General features: G+C 41.4%; 1 protein-coding gene across 1 annotated transcript; it reads left to right on the forward strand.

The window, feature by feature from the left end:
* Positions 1–10,394: 10,394 nt before the first annotated feature.
* On the forward strand, positions 10,395–11,203 carry LOC103730936 (spindlin-2B). Its single transcript, XM_008829252.2, has one exon. It carries the CDS (start codon positions 10,395–10,397, stop codon positions 11,169–11,171), a length of 777 nt encoding a protein of 258 aa, XP_008827474.1. The 3' UTR covers positions 11,172–11,203.
* The last annotated feature ends 1,539 nt before the right edge of the window (positions 11,204–12,742 follow it).

The following is a 12,742-nucleotide window of genomic DNA, read 5'->3' on the forward strand; positions in this document are numbered from 1 at the left end:
CCGTCATTAAAGATACAGTCTCCTCACAATAGCACCTTAGGTAGATTATAGTTTGTATTGCTTGGTCAGCAGCGAGAAGCAGGGAGTATACCATCTCTGATTAAATTTTGAACTCTTTTATGGAAAACGTCTTTTCGTGAAACAGAGTGTTTCTACAAGGGAAAATGTATTGATTGATTGTTGTTGAATTCAGACATTGCTAGCGGGCCATCCTAGCATATAGTTAGTGACATGTAGGGATGGAAATAATGAACTTTGCAATCCAACTGCCATTAATATGGGAGGATTTTTTACTAGACTTCAAACAGTTACATTACCCTGTATGCTCCATGTCTGTGTCAGAAGGATGAGGATCATCACCTTTGTTATTTTGTTGAGATGTTCCATGGTCTTCCAGGGGGTTGATATATCTTTCAGGAATCCAGATAGGTTTATCAGCACCTGGGGGAAAAACACAAACAGCTCCCCTCACCCACGCTAACAGCGGTGATGATTGGATTTTCCACAGCTAAAGCAATTGTGATCCCCTCTGCTGCCTGTTGGCAGTCTACCTTTTGACAGGCGCAATGCAGCTGCAATCACTTGTCCCTGTATATAATGCACATCCACATCTTTACACAATCTGATGTAATCATTTAGGCTTTTGTGCCTCTGGGCTCTAAGTACTTCTTTGCAATACCGGTTTGCATTTTCATAAGCTAATTGTTTAATAATAGGCATAGCTTCCATGACCTCTCCAAAGATGCGTCCGGCCAGCTGTAAAAGTCTGTCAACAAAATCTTGAAACGGTTCAGAGGGTCCTTGTATCACTTTAGAAAGCTGATCCCCAGCTGCTTTATTAGGCAAGCTCTTCCAGGCCTTTACAGCACAAGCTGCCACTTGAGCATATACAGCTGGATCGTATAATATTTGGGCCCCCACCCCTGCATAGGCTCCTGCTCCTGTTAGCATGTCTAGATCTCTTTGAGCCAATCTGGCCTGAGCATTAAGGCCCTGTAGAGCCTGCTCTTGAAACTCTCCTCTCCATAAAAGATTATCACCTCCTGACAATACTGCTCTACACAGCTGTTGCCAATCACTGGGTGTTAAGTATTATGTCTGGTAGGACCCTACCATGGTCATCGTGAAAGCTGCTTGTACCCCATAAGTGGAGACAGCCTCCTTTAAGGCTTTGAGATCTTTGAAACGGAGAGGGTCATGTTGTCTGAGTACCTGACCTTGTTGTTGAGGATTAGGAACTTCCACCACAGGGGCAACTAAATGATTACAGCAAAATTTGACACCGCCCCTTAATTTTTCTTCACCTTCAATCTCAGAATACATTGGCCATTCATTGAACATAGGTGGTGCTGACGGAACCAAGCTATCCGTAGTTTTAAGAGATTTTAACTTTTTCTTTAATGCTTTAATCTCCTGACATAACTTTTGTTCTTCATCCTTGCTAGATTCTCCCTCAGTCTCTGTGTCTGAATCCTCCCCTTTTAAAGAGAGAAGAGGTTTTAAGTGAGCACTAAGGGGAGCTCGAGCTCCTTCCTCTTCAGCTGAAGCTAAAGATAATCTAGTTTCTTCCTCTTGAAGCTCACCAAGGACTTCCCAAGCTGCCTCAAGTTCTGTTCTTACTTTCACTTTGTCCGAAAGCAATGTGTGCGAACCAGACGCCACAAGGAAAATGTAGCAATCGGGAAGTGCTCGCTACCTTCCTTTTCTAATTTTTTCTGGCAGTCCCTCCTAACCTGTTCCCAATCAAGTAAATTTAAGCCTCCCCCAGTCAAAAACCAAGGACTGACTTCAGAGATGGTGCAAACAAACTGTTCAATAGTTTTGGTTTTAGTCTCCTCTTGCTTCCTCCTCTCCTCCTCTTGTGTTTCTTCATGTTTAGTTTGTACATTTCCCATGTTTACAGATATTCTTATGTATTATCCCCAATACGTCCTTGCCGGCCAAGGATGACCCTGTCCGCTTACCTCTTTTCCTCAGATCTCGGTGGAACCTCCACTTGCCGCGCCAGCACATCAAGCTCCGAGTATTCTGGGCAGAGGGCATCAGGATTGAACAAACAATCACACCATCAATGGAGTGGGAGGAAGGACTCTCTTTATTGCTTGAGACAGGGGTTTAAATACCTTTTCAGTAAAGGAGGTGGAGTCAGGACACATGATAATTGGGCATTCCCCTGATCACCTGACTGTAAGGCTAGTTTTGGGTCAGGGTGTACTTTCTCAGAATCAGGAGGAAGTCCTTGTGATAAACAATTCCAGGAAATACCACAGATACCCAAGCTCTTATAAGGGGGAGGCGGAGGTCAGGACGCAATGTCCCTGCAGATGGACAAGCATTGGGGAATGGCCAAGGGTGCCAACAACACAGTGGACAGTAACAGAGATGATAGAGTATATGGGCTCCATTGGGGCAGGGGGGAGGCTATAGGAGGGTGCCATTTTGGAAGTGGGTACATAGATGAATTAGATTGTTTGGGATGTTCTGTATGATATACACACACACACAAAATCAACAAATAAAAAAATGAAGTATTTGAGGAGGAAGCATAAAAATTTAGTTCATGTTAAATAGTAGAGGAGTTAAACATTACCATTGAAATCTACGTGATGACTTTATATCCATACTCAGGTGCCGAGGATCCAAGTGTAACCAACGGTGGCTAGTAATAATCAGATGTATAGAGATTAGAGACACATGTGCAAACATCTAAGCGTTAGGAGCATTTAAAATGAGTCTTTCTGTAGGAAACAGCATATTTTAAAAATAAATGGAGGTCTTTTTAAATGGTTGAAAACTCAGTTTAATGTCTTACAGGGTCTAGACTTAGTTCAATATTTTATGACTGTATAAATTCAACCATGAACCTAAAAATTTACAGCCACTTTTGAAAGAGATGTATCCTTGCTCTGGAAATTGTTATTGAATATGTTAGAGCTGTAATGAAATGCTTCTTCTAATCATGTGGTTATTAAATAAATAAATACAATATAAAAAAAGTGTTCAACATCGTTAGTAATTAGGGAAATGCAAATTAAAACCACCTCAAGATTTCACCTTACCCCAGGTAGACTGGCTAAGATCAAGAGAACAAATGATACCAAATGCTGGCAAGGATGTGGAGAAAAGGGAGTACTCATTCACTGCTGGTGGAATTGCAAACTTCTGCAACCCCTTTGGAAAGTAGTGTGGAAAACTCTTAAAAAACTAAAAATGAACCTACCATATGACCTGGTTATACCACTCCTTGGTGTATACCCCAAAGACTCATCCTAATGTAGAGTCACTTGTACAATCATGGTTGTTGCTACTCTTTTCACAATAGGTAAGAGATAGACATAACCTAAGTACCCCTCAACTGACAAGTGGTAAACAAAAATGTGGTAGATTTACACAATGGCGTTCTACTCAGCAGTAAAGAATGATGAAAAAATGAAATTTACAGGTAAATGGATGTGTCTAGAAACTGTTATACTTAAGTGAAGTAACATAGACTCAGAAAAACAAAAGACATAGGTTCTCCCTCATTTGTGAATACTCATTTATGGGATTTTCATTTAACAACCCTCTGGCTTCTGGTAGGGCTTTCTTCTATTGGTATAGGGTTCCTTCTGTGCTTAAGGCTTTTTAAAAAATGTGTATCAGGAGAATGTTTTTCTCCTTTATTTGCACAGTTTTTTATAGCACTCCTTCCCCCCTTCCCCTTCAACTACCCCATTTTGCACATTTCTCCCTTAGTAACACCTTTGGGTTCCTTTTTTCCCTTTACCTCCATGTTTCCATTCATATTTCTGGTTCCTGAAGTTACATCGGAAATGGATCGTAAAACTCTATTTCTGAAGGTACCACATGATGTGAGTGTGGTGGAGGGAGAAATCAAACTTGGACTAAGGTAGAAACTCCCTGCCACTGGATGGGTGGCTTTCGTTTTGCAGGAAGGTGATATGCAGATGGCTGGGGGAGAACTGTCCCCTATAATTCTGCTTAACAATGGACACTGCATGCTGTACTAGCAACATGCCAAATAAGATGTTCCTACTGATGCAATAGTGGAGTGTCTAGTGTATGTACAACCAGCAAATTTTCAATTGGATATAATGCCAGCTCCTAGACATGGAGCACACATCTGGTACTGTAGACCATGCCAAAACTCTGTGGCTGGGGAGGATACAGGCCCCAGTGGGGAAGCCACTGCAATTGTTTTGTTAGATGGATGTGATGCACCTGCTAAAGAACCGTCCAAGCATTTGTGTTTATGCCCATAGGTTAAGTTATTATAGTAGCCACTGTTTAGATGTTCTTGCTTCTTGCTGTTTGTGTTTTTATAGTATACAGAATCCCATTGAAATGGGTCAACAGCTCATGGAAAACAAATGATGCAGAGACCCGAAAGTTCAGTGCCTTGCCACAATGGGAGGAAGATCATCCAACACCTATCACCCCCTACAAGGCTCAGGAACTTTTGCAGAAGAGGTTGGAAAAGAGAATGTAAGAGCCTTAGGAAGGGGTAGAGTATTACCTGGATGTGTGTTCCAACCATTATGCCAGCAAGCTATAGTCACACTTCCTTCCCAGGTTCATCAAGGAGTCAATGGGGGAGTCAGTTACCTTCCCACCCAATCAGTCAACCTTAGCTTCATGTGGGGGAAGAGCTAAAGATATATAAGCCAAGAACACCATGAGGCACCTCTCTTGCCATTTTGTATGGCTGTAGGGAAGTCATAGAATCTATATTTAAGTGCAGACTTTCCAGCACAGCCTTAAATTTGGGGGCCCACAATTCTTTAAATAACCCCCCACCCTATGCTCTGTTACCAAGCCCAAAAAACCCATTAGGATTTTCCAAAATAAAGTATTACAACATCCTTTCATTTTAGAATTCCCAGAAAAAAAATGTGTTTTGAAAGAATGTACCTCAACTTAATGAAGGTCATATGTAACAAAGCCATAGATAATATCATAGAATGTTGAAAACGTGAAAGACTTTTGCCAAACATCAGTGTCAAAACAGTGGTGCCAACAATTGTCGCTCTGACTCAATAAAAATAGAAGTCCAAGACAGATGAATTGGCCAAGAAAACAAATAAAAGGCACATAAATGGGAAAGGAAAAAATAGAATTGTCTTTTTCAGATGGGATAACTTTAAATGTAGAAATCAAGTGTCTAAAAATCTATAAAATTGATAAATTCAGGAAAGTTACAAAACTATGGGGTACAAAATTTCAGTTACACAAAAAATATTTTTAGAGCTATTGTACAATATATTGTGAGTATAGTTAATGATACTGTGATGGTTTGAATGGAAATATTCCCCAGAGGCTCCAAGTATTTAGACATTTTGACCCCAGATGGTGGCGCTGTTTGGGGATGTTTTAGATGGTGTGGCCTTGCTGGAGGAAGTGCTTCAGTAGGGGCCAGCTTTCAGAGTTCTTAAGCCTTGCCTAATTTCCAGTTAGTCTCTGTTTCCTGTGCCTGCTTGAAGATGTGAGCACTCTTCCTTCTGTTCCACTGACATTCTGCCACCATGCCTCCCCACCATGATGGACTCTAATTCCTCCAAAGCCATAAGCTCATATAAATTCTTCCTTCTATAAGTTGTTTTGGTGAGTGTTTTTATCACAACAACAGAAAAGGGAAGTTAGACAAATAGTATATTTTACCTTTCGAAATTATTAAGAGAATTAATGTATGTTATCACTACAAAAAGAATGGAAGGTAGTTGACATGATTGGTGTGTTAGCTAGTTTTATCTAATCATTCTACATCAAATATAAACAGCATAAATTCACTTTTGTTGCATAAATAGGTCCAATAAAATTCTGAAAATTTATTTTAAAATTGTCAAAGGACTTTACTAGACCTCTTGTTCCAAAAGATGAAGTACAAGTTTGCAGCGAGCTTACAAAAATATATTCAACATCATTATTCATCAGAGCCAGGAAATTAAGATCACATTGAGTTATCAACTCACATTTGTCAGAATGATTGCTACTGAAAAAAATAATAGTAATACTAGTTGTTGTTGATGTGAAGCAATTATAATCCTTGTATGGTAGTGATAGAACTGTAAAATTGTATAGCCATCCAGACAACAGTGTGACTTTTACAAAAAGCTAAAAACAAATAGTATATAATATAATCCAGCTATCTTCTTACCATTAATTGCTGAAAGGAATTAAAACTGGGTCTCGCTGGGCATGGTGGCACAGGCCTTTAATCCTAGCACTTGGGAAGCAGAGGCAGGTGGATCTCGTGAGTTCAAGGCCAGCCTTGTTAAATTAGTGAGTTCCAGGCCAGCTAGGGCTACAGGGAGACCCTGTCTCAAAAAAAAAAAAAAAACCAAAACCTGGGTCTCACATAGACAATTGTATGTGTATACTCAGATCAGTCAATAAGTAGAAGTAGGGCTAGAGAGATAACTCACTGGTTAAGAGTGTATGTGTTCTATTCTTGCAAAGGACCAGAGTTCACTTCAGCAACCACCTCTAACTCCAGCTCCAGGAGAGCCAATGACCTCTTCTTTCTTCCATGGGCACCTGCACTCACACATACCCACACGCAGACACACACGAAGATACAGACAGAGAGACACACACAAACACACAATTAAAATAAATTCCAAAACATAATAATAATGAAAATAATCATGCTTTGTTTTGAGATAGGGTCCCCCTGTAGCTCCAGCTGGCCTGAAACTTGCTATGTGGACCAGAATGGCCTCAATCTCATAGAGATCTGTGTGTCTCTGCCTCATTTAACTGGGATAAAAGGCTTGCACCACCATGCTTGACAAAATAGATCTTTTTAGAAGATGTAGAAGTAATATTAGATGTCTATCAAAAAATGAAATATTGGTCTAATTTACAGAAACATGTAGAATGGTGATTACCAGGAACTGACTGAGAAGAAAGTAGGAGTTGTTATTTAATAGGTACAGAATTTTAATTTATCAGGTGAAAATATTTTGTAAATCTGTTTCACAAAGAATGTAAATATAAATATTAAATAACCAAGACTGTAAATATAAATATTAAAATTGAATTGCGAATTTAAAAGTGCTTAAGAAGGTAAGCTTTAGCTCAGTGTAGTAGTGCATGCTTATAATTCCAGCATGCAGGAAACAGAGACAGGAACAAGGTTATTATAACTAAAATGATTAATAATTTCTTATTCAGTAAAATTATTAGAGGTGCTTAAAAAGCAATGATGTGTGTGTTGATTTTATATCCTGATACTCTACTGAATTTATTTATAAGCTTTTAAATTTTTTTGAGAATTTCATACATGAATACTGTACTTATAACATTTCTACCCTTCCCTCTCTCCCTCCAACTCTTCCTATGCCCTCCCATTCCCTCTCAAATTCACAATCCCTTCTTTAATTATTATAGTTGCACAACACAGACACACACACACACACACACAAACACACACACACAAAACTTACTGAGCCCATTTAGTGTAGCTCTTAAGCACATGCATTTAGGGATGACCTCTAGGGAATGAATAATCTATTAGGGGACTCTCTTTGGAGAAAACTGATTCTTCCTCTTTCAGCAGCTATAGATTTCCTACAGTTCTTCATCTAGAGGTGGAATCTTAAGAAATTTGCCTCATCCATGTTGGCATGTCAGCTTGCACATAGTCTAATAATCTTTCAGTGGAATTCTAAGTTTTTTTTAAAATGGTTTTATTTATTTTTATTTCATGTGTATGAGTGTTTTACCTGTGTGTATGTAAGTGCATCACATGCGTGCAATTCCCACAGAGGTCAGAAGAGGATATCAGATCCCCTGGAACTGGAGTTAGCTGCCATGTGGGTGCTAAGAACCAAACCTGGATCCTCTGCAAGAGTGGCCCAGTGATCTTAACAGCTGTATCAGCTCTCCAGCCACAGAATTTTAAGGTTTTTTTAGGTATAGATTCATATCACCTTCAAATAGAGATAATTTGATTTCCACTTTTCCAATTTGTGTGCCTTTTTATTCTTTCGTTCCCAATAGTTCTAGGCTAAATATTTAGAACTATATTGAATAAGAGTAGTGAGAGTAGACACCTTAGTCTTGTTTTTTATTGTAGAGGAAATGTTTTCCTAGTTCACTATGATGTTGGCTATAGACTAATCATTTATATCCTTTATTATATTGAGGTAGGATTTTTGTAGGCTTAACTAATTTCAGGACTTTTTTCCATGAAAGGATGTAGAATTTTATCAATACTTTTTTTTGCATCTACTGAGATGATTATGTGATTTTTACCCTTGATTCTGTTTGTGTGAGGTATTTATGTTTACTAATTTCAAATGTTGAACCATTCTTTCCTCTCTAATACAAAACTAACTTGATCATGGTTGATATTTTTCTAAGTTGCTGAAATTTCTTCCCAAGTATATTATTGAGAAATTGTGTACCTATGTCCACCAACTGTATAGGTGCATCAGTTTTCTTTTGTAGTTGTTGCATCTTAATCAGTTTTTAATGTGTTTTTAGTGAATTTTGGCAGATTTCACATGATACATCTCAATCATATTTAGACCTGTTTGCCCCCCCGCAAAGCCTGCCTACTGGCTTTCATGCATTCTGTCATATATATTAAGACTTATCAAGTCAATTTTGTGCACCCAGTTGGCTTTTTGTGTGAGTTCATCCACTGGAGCCTGTTCAGCCTGTCTAGCCTCACTCCTTTAAAGAAAATCAAATCTCCCTCACCCCAGGGCATTGCACAACATGGGTGCCCTTACACACATGCAGGCGATATACTCATACACATAAAATAAAAATAGTAAATAAAATATTTAAAAGAATCTGTCTCCATAAAGTCACATTCTTAGGAGATGAGTGCTCAGAAATTAAAACACACTTTTATGGGAAATAATTCAGGATGAGTATACTGAGTATCTACATTAAGTATAAATAATATCTGCTATTATTGTCAGACACATCAATCAATACATATTACACTTGCTGAAAATCTACCTTAATTGGCTTTAATCATCATGCAACATCCTAATATTATTTCCAGACTTGTAGGTTACAGTGCAAAATAAACATAAACAAAACATACATAACCATGCTACAAAAATCATATCACTTTGTGAAAAGATAAAGGTGGATATAAATTGAAAACAAAATCAATAATAATTTTAAAGTAAAATAAGGTGCGATATCTTCAAATACGGGACTTCAAATCTAAAATATGCATACTTCTGAAGAAAGACCTAACAGTATGTATATAGACAGAATTACTCCTATGCATAATGTGACTAGGCTGAGCTCTACATTAAGATGATTGTCACTGGACATTAATATCCTGATAGACAATATAGGCATTAATAAATATACTGTGCCCATAAAATAAATTATATATTATCAAAACAGATTTGTGTCTCAATAATTTGACTGTATGCCAAATTATGTGAAGAATTTCAGAAAGAAAGTACCTGGAGCAAGAGGGTAGAAGTGGGAGAAGCAAAAGATTATTGGGAAACAAAGAAGGGACAATGTAAGGGAAGCCAACAGCCATACAGTTTACAAACAAAAGGAGTGCAGGAGGGGTTCCAGGGAAAGAAAAACAATCAACTGCATATTTAGCAGAAAGAGGACCCCATGCAGACAGAAAAATAATCACAAATATATACACAGCATTAGGAACAAGAATACAGCTGCTGCAGCAGTTGGTGAAAGACCACCATGCCAGAAACGCCACTCCCACAAGAGGAAGGACAGAGCCCTCAAAAGCCCAGACACTCCCTCCTCCTTCCCCTGCCCACCACCTGCCCCTACACTCTCCTGGCCAGGGGGTCCTCCCCTCTTAGCTCTGACAAGCACTCACTGGGCTGGTTGCCTGCTGATCCTCCTCCTCAGGCTACTTGCAGAAGCAGTTGCTAGGTGTCCAATCTGGGAAGCAAAGCCCACCATCAGCAGCAGAAAGGCCATTACTGGGTGTCAGAAAGAAGGGGGGTGGGATGGAATCGGACCAGAGATACAGAGTAGTGGTGGGCACCAGGCAAGAACAGGGAAGAGGTCTGCAGTCCAGAGCGGGAAAAAGGGGAAGCATTAGCAGCCAGGCACAGATTCTAAAACGAGCACAGAAAAGCCAGGAGGTGCAGGTGGGCGCCCCTCATGGCTAGGGGCGGGGCGCTAGCCAGTAGCTAGGAGTAGCTGTTGCCTTTCTCAGAGTTCCCAGTCCCAGGGAACTCTGCTTGCCCCTCCAGCCTTTCCCCAGAGCTGAAAGGAACCCCAGAGAGCACAGAGGACCCACACCCAGGCTTCCCAGCATTGTTGCCAAGCTCCTGGGGGATACTCAGGAGTCAGCACCCGGGTACAGGGAAATTGCACAGAAATTCACTCCTTGGCCCCTCAGCTATCTGTTTCTATCCCCCCTCCTCTCTGCAGGCATGAAGACTTCCAAGGCACAAGAGACCGAAGGGCAACACTCCAGGGCCGCTGCAGGACGGGCCACTGGGACTGCAAACTTGACCAAAAAGAAAGCTGCTCAGAAGAGGCAGAGGGGCAGGCCTTCATCCCAGTCGCGCAGGAACATTGTGGGCTGCAGAATCTCCCATGGATGGAAGGAGGGAAATGAGGCCATCACCCAGTGGAAAGGAACGGTTCTGGATCAGGTGCCTATAAATCCTTCTCTTTATCTGGTGAAATATGACGGAGTTGACTGTGTCTATGGACTGGAACTTCACAGAGATGAAAGAGTTTTGTCCCTTAAAATTCTTTCCGACAGGGTGGCGTCATCCCAAGTCGGTGATGCCAGCCTCGCAGATACCATAATTGGCAAAGCAGTGGAGCACATGTTTGAGGGTGAGCATGGCTCTAAGGATCAATGGAGGGGGATGGTCCTAGCCCAAGCACCTATCATGAAGGCCTGGTTTTACATTACCTATGAGAAGGATCCTGTCCTGTACATGTACCAGCTTCTGGATGATTATAAAGATGGCGACCTCCGTATTATGCCAGAGTCCGATGAGTCTCCTCCAGCAGAGAGGGGGCCAGGAGGAGTTGTCGATGGCCTGATAGGCAAACATGTAGAATACACCAAAGAAGACGGCTCCAAAAGAATCGGCATGGTCATTCACCAGGTGGAAGCCAAACCCTCTGTGTACTTCATCAAGTTTGACGATGATTTTCATATCTATGTCTATGACTTGGTAAAAAAGTCCTAACTGTTTGGGAAAACTTTGCCCCAACTGTGGAAATAAAGGTGTAATTTGTAGACATCAGAAAAATGCTGCTTTTGAGTGCATTGAGAGTTGAGGGGTGCCTGCTGATCTTTGCCAGCATAAACCTTGTTCTGAGAAAACCAGATTTATGGGGGCATGGCATGCTGTGTTGTATGTAAGCACTTTGTCTTGTGGAAAAGATTGGGCGCATTCGGTGGGTGGAGCGTGAAAGGATGGAGCAGCTGTCAATTCAGCCTGTGAGAGAAGTGCAGCTAGTATCATAATCAGCCATCTAAAAATGGAATGGGACTTAGCTGGTCTTGTCTTGGTGGGGGAGGGGAAGGAACTGGAGATGGGCTGTGGAGGAGGGGGCAGGAGTGGGTGACTGCTTAGGAAGAAATGGAAGGGAGCCAGAAAGGGAGAGGCTCCCTGGAAGAGGAACAGAGTGCAAGGAAGAAATATGCACTGGGCAGGGAGTGGAGGACACTAGTGGGACCTTCTGACTTTCAGAAAAAAACAGAGTAACTTGTGTAGAAAAGGACTCAGCAGCCTAAAAGAGGTGCACAGCCAGAGTAAGACAGGTGAGATTGACAGGGACATGAGGAGAAATTCAAGGACATAGTGAAGAGAACCAGTCCATAGAGAGTAGAGGTGCTAAGGGAGACACGCTGAGGAAGTACTCTTTCCAACTAGAGGGGCTGGATATCTTAGAGAGTGAGAATATGGACAAAGAAGTGTGGAGAGTAGAACGCAAGGAGGTACAGGAAGACCCAAGCAAAAGCTGGGCTTCTGCCGGTGTCCACATCACTCCTCCTGTCTACAGTGGCAGTGGCAACTGTCAAAGAAGGCAGATACAGAGGAGGGTCACTAGAAGGGCATTTTGGCAGGGACCACTTGACAAGGGCATCTGAAGCAAAGGCCAAGGTTATATCGGTCAGACTTTCCTTGTTTCAGGGAATCTATGACACATGTGCTGAGCAGAACCTCAAACCCCAGTTTGAACAGACTAATGTAGTTCATCCCATGGCCTCTGCAAAGGGCAAGTACTTTATCCAGGAACTTGGAGCCTGGGTGAACCCAGGAATAGCAGTCCCATCACGGTCCTTCCTCATGCTGGAATGACCCTTGCCGTTCCTAGGGAGGATGGGCATCTGATTATTGATCTTAATGTCTCTCCATGGTGTGGAGAGAATTTGGCTGTCCTTGCTCTACCACAACTGCCTAAGACTACAGGTGCTGTCCAGTGCCCCAGCAAAGGAAACTATCCTCCCCTAAGCAGCCCCATTCTATTTAGACCCAACACACACAGAGAGCCTATGGCTACTGACCCATTCTGGGTATCTGTTACCCAAACTGTTCCCCACCCCTCTCTTAAACTTCTGGCCAGTCCATATGGAAGTTAGTGCTGTTCTTTTCTACATACCTTTCTTTTTTTTGGCAACCTAAATAAAATCCCTCAGAGCTGCAGTGCCCAGTACATGGGTCTGTTTCCTCTTTTTCTTTTTATTATCATTGCCCAGTCCCTCTGGAAACACTTTGTGACTTCTGGCCTCCCCACCCCACCCCTTCCCGGT

This window comes from Nannospalax galili, unplaced genomic scaffold, assembly GCF_000622305.1.
Source record: "Nannospalax galili isolate Female #2095 unplaced genomic scaffold, S.galili_v1.0 scaffold994, whole genome shotgun sequence".
Classification (NCBI taxonomy): Eukaryota; Metazoa; Chordata; class Mammalia; order Rodentia; family Spalacidae; genus Nannospalax; species Nannospalax galili.